Below are 16,905 nucleotides of genomic sequence, written 5' to 3' on the forward strand. Positions count from 1 at the left end.
ACACGGCCACCAGATCGCCCTCCAGCTCCTCGAGGATGCGGACCGAGTGGCGGGACAGGTCCGAGAGCTGGCGGAGAACCGCGCACAGCGTGAAGCCGCACACGTCCACCAGGTCCACGAAGCCCGCGATCGGTGCGTTCGCGTCGCTGTCCTCCCCCCCTCGTCGTCGGCGGCACACATCTTTCGGAAGTATCGTCCGTTTGCAGAACGGCATCGTTTGTGGCGTCGCGTCCCGCGCTGCGCCGAACTCCGAAACTGTCTTGACGGTTGACGGACGGATGGGGCACACTACACCTCTGTCGGGGGAGACACGCGCATTCCACGGCGGACAGCAGCGACTCCGGTTCGGTGGAGAATCTGGTGCGTCCGGGAGAGTTGTGCGTCGCGCGCCGTCATTGTTGGGAATTTTTTTTCACCGAGAGAAGGCGGAATGTCCACCGGCTAGGCGCGCGCGCTACAGTCCGGTGTTTCCCCCCCGCCTCCCTCCCCCCCAAAAGTGAACGGGACGGGACCTGACTGCTGGCCGCGCGGAGGGGGAGGGGCGCGTCAAAGCGGAGGACGGGAAAAAGGGGAATCGAACCAATAAGACCAGTATACGCGAGAAGGAACAACTTTCTGGCACAAATCACTGCTGGTGGATCGAGCTTGTGTGAAGGCGTGTGTCATGTGTGTCAGTGGCTGGAAACCCGCACAGGCAACTGACCGTCCTAGAAAAACAATAGTGTGTCTGACAGCGCGTTTGTTTTAACTACAGGATTAGAGTGAAAGACCCGCAATCCTATTCTACTCTGCAAGCGGGTTTGTGAAATTGGAACACTTTTCTTGTTTATCTATTTACTTCTGTGTCCATCCATCATCCATCTAAACACATCTACATACAGTTCCCCAATCATACAGTTATTGAACCTCTATCTAACAATGCACGAAGAAGCATGTCGTGGTTAGGGGGCATCTTGCTCAAGGATGACAAAAGGGTAGACTGTCATTTGAACCCATAACCCTGAACCCTCTGTCTCGGAGTCAAACACCCTGAACACCGTGGGCCCTTTCTCCCCTCTCCCTCCTGTTGGCAAACTGATCCTAGTCTTTGACTCGGCTGTGTCTTATAGACACCCACCTGAACTGAGCCCACACTGGCCGCACGCACACACCTGACCAAACGATGACAGTAACCCACGCGCTCCCCCTAATGAAACACATATTCAAACTCAGGAGGTAGTTTATGGGGACCGTCGATTAATCTAGGGCACAGTGGGGGGTATCTGCTCTGAGCCAAGTGCCACACACACCCGCGCACAGACCACACATTTCCTCTCACACACACCGAATGTCCCTGGTAACCAGCAGACAGCAGCATGGACAGCAATGAACGCCACGGACTGAGGTACACAAATGGAAGTCCCACGAATTAGACTTCAGAGGATTGTATTCGTTTCACATGTGTTTCAACCAATCACGTCGCAGGAGGCAGGGGGATCTTGAGCGTGTGATTGGTGAACACGACCTCGGCCAGTGGGAGGCAGGCGTCTCTGTAGCCGTCGCATCAACACTGTGTAGGCCTGTCAGTGTAGAAACACACTTATCAAAACCCTCCTCTGATAGAACCGTCCACACACACAGAGCAGTCTGTTTCAGAACATCGCCGCATCGAAACAGGAAACAAGGCGTCACTCCGCCCCATGTACTGCTGGTTTCCGGCCCCTGTCCCCGTCCCCAGAACATAGGAAGGATCCAAGATTACACGCAGAGCAGTCTCCCATCCATCACTCTGTTATGCTACACTAAGCCACTACTCATCTCGACTTGTATCTCTGCTCAATTCTAATATTCTCTATACACAGCCTACTTCTACGTTACTCCACTGTAACTCTACCCGACTATCTATTCTACTATTTACTCTCCTCTAGTCTGGTGTAATCTACTCTCTCTCTCTCTCTCTCTCTCTCTCTCTCTCTCTCTCTCTCTCTCTCTCTCGCTCTCTCAATCCTCCCGGCCCTGTTAAGACTCATCATGCATCCCCAAGCTGTGGCTCCAATTCCGCGCTCTTATTCCCAAACTGTTTCCTCAACACGGCGGTGCTTCCTGTGACCAGAGCAGACGTTATAGTGGAGACAGAGGCAATCTCGCAGTGTTTCCCTCCAGCACATAGAGCCCTGGAGGGAGGACGTTAGAGTATTATTTCAACTCTGAAAGGCCCCTTTCCTCTCCTTCCACCATCCCCTCCCCTCCCTCTCCCCTCTCCTCCCCCATCCCTCCCTCCCTCCCTCCATCTGCACATCTGGTCCGAGAGCCCCACCCCCTCTCCTCTCTTTAACAGCCCCACCCAAATGTGAACTTGGCTCACCTAACTGTTTTTGTTCATGCTGCTTGTCTCTGACTCGTGGAGAGAGGGGGATGGAGTCAGGGAGAGGGGAGAGAGAGAGAGAGAGAGAGAGAGAGAGAGAGAGAGAGAGAGAGAGAGAGAGAGAGAGAGAGAGAGAGAGAGAGAGAGAGAGAGAGAGGGAAAGGGAGATGGATAGAGAGGGGTCATGAGTGAGGGACAGAAAGGGGGGAGAGGGAAAGGGGGTTCAGAGTGGGAGGGAGGGTGATAAAGGGGGGATGCAGGAAAGGGACAGAAATGGAGAAAGCGAGTGAGTGAGGGTTCAAACATAAACTGCTTTTTATTGACACAAATGAGAACATCCACATGGGAAAGTTATGTGTGTGCGTGTGTGTGTGTGTGTGTGTGTGTGTGTGTGTGTGTGTGTGTGTGTGTGTGTGTGTGTGTGTCTGTGCATGTTGTGTGTATGTATGGTGTCTTTTTCTGTGTGTGTGTGTGTGTGTGTGTGTGTGTGTGTGTGTGTGTGTGTGTGTGTGTGTGTGTGTCTGTGCATGTTGTGTGTATGTATGGTGTCTTTTTGTGTTTGTGTGTGTGTGTGTGTGTGTGTGTGTGTGTGTGTGTGTGTGTGTGTGTGTGTGTGTGTGTGTGTGTGTGTGTGTGTGTGTGTGTGTGTGTGCGTGCGGATTGTGTGTCCATGTGTGTGTGAGAGAAAAAGATCCAGGGGGACTGTAAGAATGAGAGAGGGAATGAAAGACAGACAGGGGGGGGGGGGCAGCCCCATGACATCATAACATGTGGTTGCCGTAGCAGCCCAGAAATCATATCAGCAACTGTACATGTGAGTTATTGAGACGGTTAATTTGTGGGTCAGTTTTACAGTCAGTTTGTCAGAAAATCAGTTAGCCAGCCATTAATTCCCCCAGTCAGTCATGAAGTCACAACACGAGTCAGGCACGCAGCTCCAAGGCCGTTAAAACTGAGACACAAAGAAACGATAACGACTTTTATCCAGTCATCCTGTCAGCCAATCAGAAAGCCTGGTCCCCAACCCATTCAACCAATCAGCGCCGTTCTCTCTGCTGAGCCTGCCATTCACTCAGGCCATTTAACCAATCAGCCGGTAAGCACACCAGCCAGTCAATCACATAGAAGCAATTGATTAGAAACAGCTGTCTCCTCCTCCTCCTCTCACCTCCTCCCTCATGTGAAGACTGAGTTCATTGTTTCGAAGGCCCAGAGCACTGCACTCACAGCCTGAAGTTACCATGAAGTAAAACCCTATCCAGCTCCCCCTTTCTCTCTCTCCCCCCCCCTTTCTGGTTCTTTCCCCTCCATGCCTCTCTCGCTACTTCCCCTCCATCCCTCCATCTCTCTCTCTCTCCCTTCACTCTCCCTCCCTCTCTCTCTCCTTCCCCCTCCGTCTCTGTCTCTCTTCCTTCACTCTCGTTCTGCCCCTTCCCTCTCTCTCTAATTCACCCTCCGTCCCTCTCTCTCTCTCTCTCTCTCCCTTCACTCTCCCTCCTGCCCCCTCCCTCTCTGTCTACGTCCCCCTCCCTCCCCCTCTCTCTCTAGTCCCCCTCCATCCCTCTCCCTCTCTTACCACCTTCACCTCTCACTCTCTCCCTCGGTCTCTTCCATTGCTCCCTCTCCATCCCTCTCTTTCCTGACTCTCTTTCTATTCGATTCAATCCAGCTGAACTTTATTGGTATGCATGTATCAAAACAACCATGGCAAAGTCAAATAATTGCATGGTTATTAAAGCAGGTAACACAAAACTATCCAATAACATGAAGATAAGTCTAAAACTTTGAAAAAATAAACTTCCAATTGTGTGTCTCATTCTTTCATTCCATCTGTCTCTCTTCACGTCGTTCCATATTGCCTTGTCTACTGCCACCTCTTCCTCCCTCTGTCTCTCCATCCCTCCCTCTGTTCTGTCTCACGTGGGAAGTTTATTTCCCTCCATTCCTTTTTCAATTCAAAAGTGGTGTGACATTTTACTCCAACAATATGGGTCGGAGTAAAGGGTCTGGGTTTAATTGTGGAATCCTTGTGTTGTGCAACATCGCTACACACAGAGTTGTACACAACAGCAGTTATATCGTTTAAACAGCATAATGAATTGTGGACAATTCAAAGTGATTATGTGTGTAAATCATCCAATCCCTATTACACACAGACGTGTGCACGGACATGCATGGAAGCAATGTGTGTGTGTGTGTGTGTGTGTGTGTGTGTGTGTGTGTGTGTGTGTGTGTGTGTGTGTGTGTGTGTGTGTATGTGTGTGTGTGTGTGTGTGTGTGTGTGTGTGTGTGTGTGTGTGTGTGTGTGTGTGTGGACAGCCATTCCGATTCATCGAAATACCCACACATATACACGCAGGCACACACACACAGAAACACACACACACACAGAAACACACACACACACAGAAACACACACATTTTGTCATTCTTCCACAGCTTGTTCTGTGCGCACTCCTGCCAAATGCGATTCAAAGCCTGGTATGCATGTGATTTGTGCACGTGCATTCATGGACTACGTTTACATGGAGCGTCTGTGTGTGTGTGCGCCTGTGTGTGTGTGTGTGTGTGTGTGTGTGTGTGTGTGTGTGTGTGTGTGTGTGTGTGTGTGTGTGTGTGTGTGTGTGTGTGTGTGTGTGTGTGTGAGAGAGTGTGTTTGTGTCCACTCACAGGAGGATGCAGGACTGGTGCAAAGTCTGCGTCTGGCAAGTGTCACATTTCATTATTCAAAGACCAGGAACAATTGTTTATATTTGCTTGAGTGTGTGTGTGCATTTGCTTGTGTGTGCGGCCGTGCATGTTTGTGTGTGTGCTAGTGTGTGTCAAAGAGACAGAGCCAATGTGTGTGCGATTATGAGCACTCGACCGAGTCTGTTTTATAACAGGGACGATGGCCACATTGGGTTTCTCTTATGAAAACAAACAAAATGGCTGCCAACTCTATGGCGAGAAGATGTGGCGTTCTTTCATCATCTCAGGGGATGATAAAAACCACAGCACGCCAAGTCAGTTTGTCATGTATCCCTAGCTAACGCAAAAGGGAAGAAACTCTGACACTTCCAAAACTGATTTAACTCATAATTACTCATAACTCATGCTACCTCAATTACTAACCTACCCTGCATAAATGTATGGCATGTGCACTTTGCAAATATAACATTTTGACACATGCGTTCGTCTAAACTGTTTAATAGTTGTTTCAAAGAACTATAATTGAGTTGACTTTCTATTGTTACTTTATGGACATTCTGTGTTGTTGATATTTGATTTATGACATGACTCCGGTATCGATTGTAATCTTTGATCGTTTTCTCAGCATCGCCTTGTAAGTAACAAATCGACGTGAAAACAACAAAGGCAGCATGCTTTCGTTCTGACAGCATATCGTGTTTGAGTTATATCAGGACAGCAGGCCATACGATGCACTTTAAAAACGTGGCAGGGCCTCCGACACAAACACACACACACACACACACAGATTCCTGTGGTGTGTGTTGTTTAGGTATGTTGGGAGAGGTGAGACATGAGCCAGGACACTGCAGGGAGAGGAACGATGAGGCGAATGCACACACACACACACACACACACAAAAACAAATATATGAAGGCTTAGTCACTGCAGTCAGGGAGGGTAGGGTGTGTGTGTGTGTGTGTGTGTGTGTGTGTGTGTGTGTGTGTGTGTGTGTGTGTGTGTGAGTGAGTGAACAGGCTGGATCCCAGCAGTCGCCATATGGAGTGGAACTGAAATCAGACCACAGAGAGAGAAAGAGAGGGATAGTGGGGAGGGGAGGGGAGAGAGAGATAAAGAGGATGAGAGATAGAGTGCTTACAGGGATAAAAAGGATAAACCAGAGAGTGAGAGGGTGGGTGAGTGAGGTGAATGAGAGCGAATGGCAGAGAGTTCCTTCAGCAGGTGAACACTGCAGTTGAGTGTATACTTTGTGGCTGTGAATGTTATAGTTTGAATACCTTTGAGCATCTGACTGCAGATGCTCTAGGATTCTATAGTGAGTGATGGAGAGAGGAGGGATGGCGATAGAAAGAAGAGGGGGATGAAGAGACAGAAGAGGGATGGAGATAAATAGAAGAGTGGGATGAAGAGATGAGAGGAGAGGAGAGGGATTGAGAGATAGAGGTTAAAAGAGAAATGGGGAGGGGGGTGTGAGGGAAGTGGAGAGGGGGGGGTGGAGGGAGGAGAGGTGGCAAGGAATGAAGAGAACAGGTGAGTGTAAGATGGAGAGATCAGTGATTAAAAGGCAGGGAAGGAGAGACTGTGCAACTTAAAAGGGTGAGGAGGGGGGGGGTTATTACAGGAGTGCAACCTCCCCCCTGATCTTGCCATCTCTTTAACTGCACTCACTAGCTCCCTCCTCTCTTCAGCTCCATCCCTCACCCCTCTCTACCTCCACTTCTATTCAAGTTAATAAAGGAAAACGGTATTGACATGGGAAAATACTATGTATTCAATCAGTACTACTATTTCTTCTACCTCCCTCACCCCAATTCAGTGGAGAAAATACTTTCATGAAGGGTCGAACAAACAAAGGTTACATATCATAAATTAAACTATAGATATGAAATTGATTTGTAAGAGATAGAACAGGGTTTTAAGGTTGATTTCCATTAAAACCAGATGATAATTTGAACATGATGGTTTTTACACAGCCAACAATGGATTATCATAAAAATCTTCCAAGGACTGCGTTAAAAATGATTAAAGAATGCTGTGTTAACAAAGATTAGATTAGGGAAAATGTGTCCACATTTTCTAGTCCAAATATTTCGAAAATGCCTTCAATGTCTTGAAGGGAAAGACGAGACGTTTATAGTAAAAATAGACAGATATGGAAACAGATGGATAAAACTGAAAATAAGTGGAAGTAGGGATTTAGTGAGGGAGAGGGGGATTAGGTAACTACTTCAGAGATGAGCATAAACTAAGAATAGCCACGAAGAGCGAGACCAGAGAACCAAAGACAGTCTTGAATTACAATGCTGCATTTCAGGAAAGCCCGCTCATTCTTTAGAAAGTCAACTGTCCAGCAACGATTAGTGCTTTGGTTGAATCTGCACTTAACTACATTGGAGTTGATTAAATTAAAAGTATTTTAATGTCCCCACATATGTTCTGCATAAAAGCCCAACCAAATCATATATTAGGCCTAATTTATGGTTACGTTAGTTACCCCGTGGCAAGGGGTGACATCCCCACCGTACCTGTGGAAGCAGATAAAACTTTGCAGTGTACTTGTTTATTTGGGTTGAGAAACCAACCTCAAAGCTCTTCACGGCTGAGATTGCATCAAGGAACACCGCTAATCAACAGGTTTGCTTTGGGTCAATCCAGTCATTGTAAAGAGGTCACTCTAAAGCTCATGTAACCATTTCGGTTAATTATGGAGCTTACTCTCACTTTGTAGTGAGCTAAAAATCACCCAGTAGGTAGACAGATTACATCTAGGGCCTGCAGTAACCTTCGATTCAAATAGGCAAACATTAATCATGACGTTCACTCTTCCCAAGTATACGTTCAAACAAGTTATGGCATATAATAGCCCCAATTTAAAATAATTGCCACGTCTTCCCTCCCAAAGACCCTGCATACTTTCCCTATTGTACTCCATTTCCCATACATTTTATTTCACAACTCTAATAGAAGGAGGCCCCTCCACCATCAAATTCTGACAACTCTAGTTAGAACACAGTGACTTGAAAAACAAAAGCAGACAAACCAGTCAAGGTGTTTAGTAAATATCAGTTTATTGAAAACCAGCTCGTTTGGGGACTAGTTTAACCGCTGATGGCCTTGGCAGCAATTCTCTTGTCCCTCTCCTCTGCGATGGTCAGACGAATGCCCTTTCCTCTGGGAAGGGATACCCATGGCTTGTTGCCCTGGTAACGGAAGAAGGGGGGGTGACGATTAACAGGTGCAAAACAGGCGCTTCAATGCAATCTATGGACCAGCGACATGACATTTCAGTTTAAATCAGAAATTAACAGAGATCATAAAGTATTGTAAACAATCGGACTGACAGCATTTGAGATTTCTCAAAACATAATTAAAAAGTGCATCTACTTTGGTAGTTCCAAGAAGGGTTTGTCATGAATACATAAGCATATTGATTCAATATGCAGACAACTAATCTAGAAGAAGCCTTTCTATTTAATCGATCGAGACCAAGAAAGAGTGCACTGTGCTCCTCAAACTGCTTTAATGTCAGTTGATTAGTTTTAAAATTAATTGCAACTTAAGATTCCTGCAGAGCTCAGAACTTCTTAGAGGAATTGGTGAATAGTTTCATCGCTTGTCAAAACCAACTTTTCATCATTGCTCCGAAATAAACATTAAGAATGACAAAGTCTAAATGGATCTCTTGAAACTCAACACCCTGTTAAAAATCCACACTATAGTTACAATGATTGCTTAAACTGACCTCTATTTTACCTCGGGTGTGAGGTAGTCAGATAACAAGTCATTTTAAAATTGAATAAAATTGTGATGCAACTAATGGCAGGGTCCACCCAGATGTATGTAGATCAACTCCCAGCCTGCCAGTTGGTTCAGTCCCCTGGCTAGGTTGATCTACAAGTCATACAGGGTGGACTCTGCCCAGGTGGACACTGCTACACCAAACCAACGTGGCAGTTAAAATAGGAACCCCTTTGAGTAACATATGCAGTGTGATGAACGTTTTGAGCTAAATTTCAACTTTTAGTTTGGTGAATAGAAAAATAAAAGATCTTCCAATTAATGGTCTTTGTTCTCACCTTGCCAATAACGAAGATATTGGACAGCCTGGTGGCGAAGATGTTGCCGCTGGTGTCTTTGACGTGCACAACGTCGAAGGAGCCGGGGTGACGCTCCCGGTTGGTGATCATGCCGATACGACCCAAATTGGCACCGCCGGTCACCATGCACATGTTGCCTGGAAGAGGAAGGGGAGGAGTTAGAACCACTGTCTCCATGACAACCTCTAGTCACATGCACCAGCTTGGAGCACAATCAATGTCAAAGGACTGTTCGTAAATTAAGACATAACTTAAGAGGGCTGAGGCTAAATAGTTTAATATTTGTTCGGTAGGTGTGCATTTAATCTCAAATATAAATGTTTTTTTAAAGAGCATGCAATTTTGGGGACTGCAGGGAGAAGACTAGGTTTAGTCTTTCGTCTGAATATAGCGCTGCAAAAATATATATACGAAGAGACGCAAGACGTCGTTAGTTTTGTAGTTGGATATATACAAAAGCTTTGGATAAAAGCATCTGCTAAATAAAATTATTGTTAAGACAGTAGTAGCATTTTACCCCGTGTTCAAAGAAAACCGTTTAACCTTATACTCAGAAAAACCTTTGGAGTCTAAGCCAAGAAAGAAGTATTAAAAAAAGATCATCAAGGGCGTCTGTAAGCCTAGACCATTGACAAGACAGACTTTACTTTGCTTTCATTTATAAACTGTTCAAATCTGCCCCAATCCATGTGGAAGAAGCCTTTCTATTTAATCTCTAAAGGCCAAGGTGGAATGCACTGTGCTCCTCAAAACGTCAGTTAAAAATGAATTGCAATTTTATAAGAAGATACCTACAGAGCTCAGAACTTCTTAGAGGAATTGGTGAATAGTTTCATCGCTTGTCAAAACCAACTTTTCATCATTGCTCCGAAATAATCATTAAGAATAGCAAAGAAAGTTCAAGTCTAAATGGATCACTTGAAACTCACCCTGTTAAAACCAAGTGTGATTTAAATGATAACTTAAAAGACCTCCATTTTACCCCAGAGTGTGAGGTTGAGTAATTATAACAAGTCATTTTAAAATCGAAAGTTTGTGATGTAACCAATGGCAGGGTCCACCCAGATGTATGGTAGATCACCTCCCAGCGACAGTCCACTGTGTAAGCTGATCAATACATCACATAGGTTGGACGCTGACACTGAACCATCGTGGCAGTGAAATGTGAAAAGACAAACGTGAACACCCTGCAGAGTCCAGCGCTACAGGCCTACGTACCGGTGTCGAACTTGATGAACTCGGTGATCTTGCCGGACTCCAGGTCGATGCGCACGGTGTCGTGCACCTTGATGAGGGGGTCTGGGTAGCGGATGGTGCGGGCATCATGGGTCACCAAGTGGGGGATTCCCTTGGTGCCGATGATGATCTTCTTGATCTTGCACAGCTTGTACTGCAGAGAAAGAGGAGGGAGACCTTAACATCTCACGAATATGTATGCACACTGCAAGTCCAGCTATAAGCTTCCAAGGCGATTTGCATCGCAAAGCTGCGTTCTCAATTTATATACTTTCCACAAAGTAGGGTTCATGAATGCATGATTGAGTTGATGCATTCTATTGGTGCATTCTAGAACTATTCTCCAAGGATTCTGAAGTCTAAAGAATGGAGCATGGCAACTGCAACATTTCCGATTAGAACCTAGATACACAACATGATTTTAAATGAGCGTTTACCTTGGCCTCCTCAACGGTGATGCGATGGATGGCGAAACGTCCCTTGACATCGTAGATGAGACGGAAGTGCTCTCCTGTCTTCTCGATGCTAATCACATCTGGAGGAGGAACAGACACATCAGCATCAAGACCCCACCCATCACATTTTGTCAACACAACCTACAGCAAAGATTGTTCTGTATATTGATGATTAGCCCTTCCATCTGCAAACTTCTGATTCTATTTTATTTAGCATGCATTCACGTTGAATACCCATGTCCAAACAAGTCCTACGCTGTCCATCACCGAGAGAGGTCCCAATATATGCTTGGGATGTCCCTAAATTCACCAACCAGAGGATCAAGAAATCAAGCCCCCTTAATATTCAGATTATGCATTGGTTGCACACAACATTTCCCTGGTATAATGCAAGACGTCGCAAAAGTCTTTAACACTATGTTATCTCACGTGGTGCTTTTACAAGGAGCCATCAACATTATTGTTTTCCTTAGTAAAGTAGTAACGGGACAGAGGAATAACATGCCTTTCTCCTCAGTGCAGTAGTAAAATGCCAGTGAAATAATGCCCAAAAGAGTCTAATCCATTAAACTAGGGCAGTTGACGTTGTCCCATCTGTTGTATAAACAGCAAGAAAACCAGCATTACCCTGTGTATTACCGCCACTTAAAAAAACAAAAACCTGTGTATCATCCAGCAGTGGCCTGAAATTGACCCCAGCAATATCAAACAAATGTTGCTAGGAGACACTGACAAGATTGGTTCCTCTCAAACCAGACAGTATTATTGTTCATTTAAGGAGCCAATTAGCTGAAAACACAAGACAGCTATTCTTTGACGGGTGCACATGCAAAACATACGGTCAATACAAAATTCTTAAGGTAAATGTTCGTAAAAGACTGCTATGAAACTGATGTTCACCTAACAGGACAATGAGAAAATCAAGACTATAAATAAACTAATCATTCCTGATGCAGATGTCATTCATTGCCTGGGTTATAACCCCCATGGATGGCCAATGGTGGGAGGATGTAGGGACATGTAGTTCTACCAAAGAGCTCAGAACTTCTTAGAGGACATTGTTATGGTTTCAGTTCAGTGCTGATCAAGTAATGTAAAAGGTCATCATTGCCCTTTTCCGGCCGTGTTACATATGAAAGTTGGTATAACCGTGGTCTCGGATGCACAACATAATATACCATGGTACAGGATCACATTGTAGTCCCGGTCAGATCAGTGCGTTTCCCTTTAAGAAACGATGTGCCAATCCAGACCAAAGGTTCTGAACCCATCTCAGTGTTTCCCACAGACCAGGAGATTAGACGAGGGGGGGAGATCGGGAGGGGGGGGTCCTCCCGATCTTCCCGATCTCCAGCCTCTGCTGCAGAGCGAATTTAATTCGCCGGCAGAACGGCCTTGGGGTCCAATATATCGTCATATCACCGTCAATATAACAAGTCATTCGCCTGTTTGCCCTGTCGGGAATTAATTTCCAGATAATGACAGCCGTTCTATACATCATCCCTTACATATCGCGCTGCTTCGATGTGCCTAAGGTTTGCTGTTGAAACGTCTTTACAAGGAACCGACCCACTTAGGAGACATTTACTGCATTAGCAGAGGTCCATATGCATGCTGGCAATTCAAAGAAAGAATAAGGCATCCATGGCCAGACGTTAAGCAGTATCTGAAAGCAACATCATTAACTCTATTTTAGTGTCGGGGTCTCCAGTAAAACCTCATCTTCATCATGAAAATAAAGCCTGGGTGCCGTCATATCCGTTTTAACAGTATGCTGCATTCTCTTTGAAACAGTTGAGAAACTTCAGAGAAAACACTTCATAACCACAGAATCAGAATGCCACATCCACGCACCATCACTAACTCCCCTCATCATACCCATGTGGGAAAATTCATGGTGGGAGGGGGGGGGTACATAAACCTGCCCCGGTGAACACCCCTCTAGCCGGTTACTATGGCGCAGGGACTCACCCATGAACCCGGTGGGGTAGGTGATGTCGGTGAACACCCCTCTAGCCGGTTACTATGGTGCAGGGACTCACCCATGAACCCGGTGGGGTAGGTGATGTCGGTGAACACCCCTCTAGCCGGTTACTCTGGCGCAGGGACTCACCCATGAACCCGGTGGGGTAGGTGATGTCGGTGCGGACCTTGCCGTCGATCTTGATGAACCTCTGCATGCAGATCTTCTTGACCTCATCTCCAGTCAGGGCGTACTTCAGCCTGTTCCTAAGGAAGATGATGAGGGGTAGGCACTCCCTCAGCTTGTGGGGACCGGTGGAAGGACGAGGAGCCTGAGAGGGGGAACGGGACGATACAGTCAGCCTGATGGAACCTGGAGTTATTAACACATGGTCCTGATGGGAGACCTGGTTAACTGATTGAACATCAAACATGTATATCAATTGTTTTGGTCCACTAGGAAAAAGTTATGAGTTAAAAACAAATCTCTTCCATTCATTCGCTCAGGGGGAATGTTCACACCTTGTTAGAAGAAAAGGTATGCCATGTTTTGGTCTAGGAGTGGGCATTACTCCAATTAGAATGGACATTGAGATCTACCGTACAGAAGACATACGGCCACAATCAGTAAGGATACCCCACAACATCGATGGAGATGTATTTTGTGTGTCTCAATGTTTATTATAAGGACTGCTAGTATGAACCAGGTACATATAAGAAAACTGCATGCCATCATCAACACATGTCCCGTTAGGTTCAAGACCGAGGATGTACACACGACTAAACATGAACCAACCCTTAAGACCTCACTAGGGGCTTAGCAAGACCAAAAGACACAACCAGGATACCCAGAACATAAAGTAGTAGATAAAGACTTACGAATACTCCGGTGAGCTTGTCCAGCATCCAATGCTTGGGCGCCGCGACGCGCTTCAAGTGCTTCTTCGGTCCTCGTGCCTAGAAGGGTGCGATTGTTTAAAACATACCGTTAATAGAGCATACATGGAGACAACAGTACGCTCATTTCCCACGCAAGACAGCGAAGGATTCTTGCGGGTTAGCCACTAATGCTAATGGCTATACATTCAGACGAGAGGGAGCCGAACCCGGATTCGGCCTAACATTGAGTTTGTCTTTTTCAACACAAATACCGGCTTGTTTCTCAACACAACACCTTATGAGAAAACAATATCGCGTACTTATTGTTAAAAGCATGACACAATAGCGGAAGTGTATACTACAATGTACTGAATGCTAATGACTAGCATTGCTAAGAATGATAGCCACACTGAGGTTCACAGTCCCATTACTTTAACAACGAAATTAATTTGATTAATCTGCAATTTTGCCATCATCCATCTTATAGATAGGGACTTTATAGATTGTAACGTTAAAATGCGTGATAGTTGGACAACAGAAAGTGATGTTTAAAGATGAGTTCGGATGGGAATCATGAGAGTAAACGGCTCACCATGTTGGAGTCTGCGGGGGAAAGGACCTCCTTACTTCCGGCCCCGGATGATAAACGCGCGTACGGCAGACCGGGAGGGACAGAAAAAAATAGCATAGATGGGGGACCTTCCTTATTTATGATATGGTCATACATATCAATTCGTTCATTAAATAAACCATAATGTTTAGTTTATAGTAAATATTTGTGTATAATACTGTACATATGTATATCTGATCAATTTAAACGTTGACTAGGTTTGTAGACACCTGGCCATAGACTATATCCAAGTAGGTTAATTCATTCAAGGAGTTGTTTTAAAGTATGTTGTTATTGCAATTTGATATGCATTGCTAAGTTGTAGCTATTACATATTAATGGAAAAACTCCTCAGCGGAAAAACTATGCATCAAGAATAAGAGGAATATGGAAGTAAATCTGTGCCATCGGGTTTTGAAAATAAAAACACATTGAATTATAAGCACTGAATATTTATGCATTGAAATAACCTACCTGAATTTTTTGCCTCTGAATTTAACTCTTTACATTTTCAATATATCATATTCACCTTCATTTTTCAATGTTAAAAAATTCAACGTTAAAAAATTCAACGTTAAAATATTCAACTCAAATATTTTCAGCGTCCAAAAATTCAGTCCGCCAAAGTCACTATCAAAATTCAATGTACGAAATTCAGTGTTAACATCCGGGGACCCAAGAAAGAGCAATCGATCCTAGATGCTAGATCGCGGTCAAACGAGTGGTCGCGTCATTCGGGTCAGAGGAAAAAACTAACCACCACAACGATGGAGTTTGGGGGATTTATCAATGTTTATTTTGAGCTTGGCCTCAAATATTCGGACATCAAATCAATACTTGCCAGTAGGCACGCCTTCCACATAAGTGAGAGACATCTGAAGAGGATACTGCGAGATAGGGGACACTCGCCGCAAGGCGTACTCTGACCTGTGGGTCCTGGTGGATTTTATTAGCGACCAACTGCAGTACTCTGGACAGCTTCACGGGTACCGATGGATGTACGCTAAATGCAGGGAGCATCGACTGCGTGTGAGGAAAGAGGATGTGCGGTTGTTGTTGAAAGAGCTCGATCTCAGAGTGTCACGTAGGGCGAGACGTCTCAGACGACGAAACTAACTCCAGTGTAGATAATAATAGATAGTGTACATAATAATACAACTAGTATTACTTTTCATACCCTGACATGTTTTGATTGTAAATGTAGTCTTCGTTTAGAAGACTTAGATTTAGAAGAAGCCTGCAGTCTTCTTCTAAATGTCACATGATGTTGCTGTGGTGTCAAGACAGCTGATTTTATACAGGTTTCAGGTCATCCTACTTGAACCGGCAGGACGACCGCACCCCCTGCTGTATACAATCAGCTGTCTTGACACCTTAGCAACATTTATGTGACATTAAGAAGAAGTCTGCAGGAACTTGTCATGGTATGAAAAGTAATACTAGTTTGATTACAAGAATAATTAAGTCAATTGTTCTTGAACAAGTACAATCATTAATTCATTAAGTTTTTCATCTAGCTAATGTGGCCAGTGAAAAATATGGAGAAAAAAAATCAGGAAACAGCACTAAACTTGTTTGGCAATTTTTTGTTTATTCAGAGTTCCACATACGGGATAGCAATATAGTTACAGTAATAACAAATCTTCCATTCTCAACAAAAACATGAATAGCGTGTGTTGTCGTTTTTTAACCCCTCTCTCAGTATTTGAAACGACAGGTTGTAAATGCAGATAATTTCAAAATGCTTTTCTGTCGGCAACATGTCAATATTTGTACTGATTGGCCATCAGAAGTTCAGAGTTCGATAGATACATACATTTTTTTGGTCCCATCATTTGAAATCCAATGATATTCTATCATGAAAGAAAGTATTCACATTTAGTTACTGAAGCCAGTTACCTTTTTTGTTAAATACAATTCTGACTGAAAAAAGTGATACATTTGTTAAAGTAAAGTTCTGAAATTGATACACATTTGATTTACTTTTTACAGGCTTTGTCTATAAAGCCCCCCCTAATTTCTGTGTTTCTAAACTATCGTTTAAAGGAATATAACATTTGCCAAAAGCTAGAGATGCTGAGCTATGACTTTAAAGGAAACTTATAAAGGAAAAGGACAGCACGGTGAATTACTTATGTGACCAAAAAATCCTGCCACTTCGAAGCTCAACACAAGACACAACTAAATACGCCTGACCTACACACATGCCCTGATGGCCTCTCTGAGGTGCATGTACAAATTCACTGCCTGATATGAATCTGTTGCTAGAGTGAGATTGGACTCAGCCATAAAGATGTTGCATAGTTCATATAGATCTGGATCACACGGTTTGGTCTGGCGAAAGATACATTCATTTTTGCACAGTTGAAAATCATAATCTTCAATTGGGGAAAGGAAGTCTCTTGTCCCATAGAGTTCAGGTAATGCAAACATCACGTTCGGCCGACCGCTGGGGACGTTAAGGTTTTTCGATGGCCTGATGGTGTGTGTGTTCCAGGCCTGTGCAGTGTCATCCAACTCATCCTGTTAAAAGCAAGAATATAAAAACAGTAAATACATTAAGGAAGAACTATAAATGCATATCCAGGGCTGTTCGCTTATTTTTTTTAAGTGGTAGCACTGGTGCCAGCA

At 44.6% G+C, this 16,905-nt stretch overlaps 2 protein-coding genes and 3 non-coding genes across 5 annotated transcripts in view; all 5 read right to left on the bottom strand.

The window, feature by feature from the left end:
* The window catches only part of LOC130370475 (rho GTPase-activating protein 6-like), a 112,052-nt gene extending 111,448 nt beyond the window's left edge, over positions 1–604 (bottom strand). Inside the window, exon 1 of the mRNA XM_056576225.1 lies at positions 1–604. This exon is cut by the window's left edge and continues 84 nt beyond it. Within this exon, the coding sequence (XP_056432200.1) occupies positions 1–214 (214 nt within the window). The 5' untranslated portion in view covers positions 215–604.
* A 7,482-nt stretch (positions 605–8,086) lies between these two features.
* On the bottom strand, positions 8,087–14,324 carry rps4x (ribosomal protein S4 X-linked). Its single transcript, XM_056575620.1, has 7 exons — positions 14,257–14,324; positions 13,665–13,742; positions 12,937–13,117; positions 10,806–10,903; positions 10,351–10,522; positions 9,112–9,269; positions 8,087–8,235 (listed from the first exon to the last, which is right to left on the bottom strand). Exons 1-7 carry the CDS (start codon positions 14,257–14,259, stop codon positions 8,134–8,136), a joined length of 792 nt encoding a protein of 263 aa, XP_056431595.1. The 5' UTR covers positions 14,260–14,324; the 3' UTR covers positions 8,087–8,133.
* On the bottom strand, positions 8,606–8,675 carry LOC130370578 (small nucleolar RNA SNORD61). Its single transcript, XR_008893069.1, has one exon. It is a non-coding gene; the product is annotated as a small nucleolar RNA SNORD61 (small nucleolar RNA).
* Positions 9,929–9,998, bottom strand: LOC130370580 (small nucleolar RNA SNORD61). The gene has a single exon (XR_008893070.1). It is a non-coding gene; the product is annotated as a small nucleolar RNA SNORD61 (small nucleolar RNA).
* Positions 11,858–11,934, bottom strand: LOC130370575 (small nucleolar RNA SNORD61). The gene has a single exon (XR_008893066.1). It is a non-coding gene; the product is annotated as a small nucleolar RNA SNORD61 (small nucleolar RNA).
* Positions 14,325–16,905: the final 2,581 nt, after the last annotated feature.

This window comes from Gadus chalcogrammus, chromosome 17, assembly GCF_026213295.1.
Source record: "Gadus chalcogrammus isolate NIFS_2021 chromosome 17, NIFS_Gcha_1.0, whole genome shotgun sequence".
Lineage (NCBI taxonomy): Eukaryota > Metazoa > Chordata > Actinopteri > Gadiformes > Gadidae > Gadus > Gadus chalcogrammus.

Coding starts and splice junctions, on each gene's coding strand:
- rps4x (XM_056575620.1), bottom strand. Junction 10,904..12,936: donor CTACCCCACCGGGTTCATGG/GTGAGTCCCTGC, acceptor TTCCTCCTCCAG/ATGTGATTAGCATCGAGAAG. Junction 9,270..10,350: donor GTTCATCAAGTTCGACACCG/GTACGTAGGCCT, acceptor TTCCTCTTCCAG/GCAACATGTGCATGGTGACC.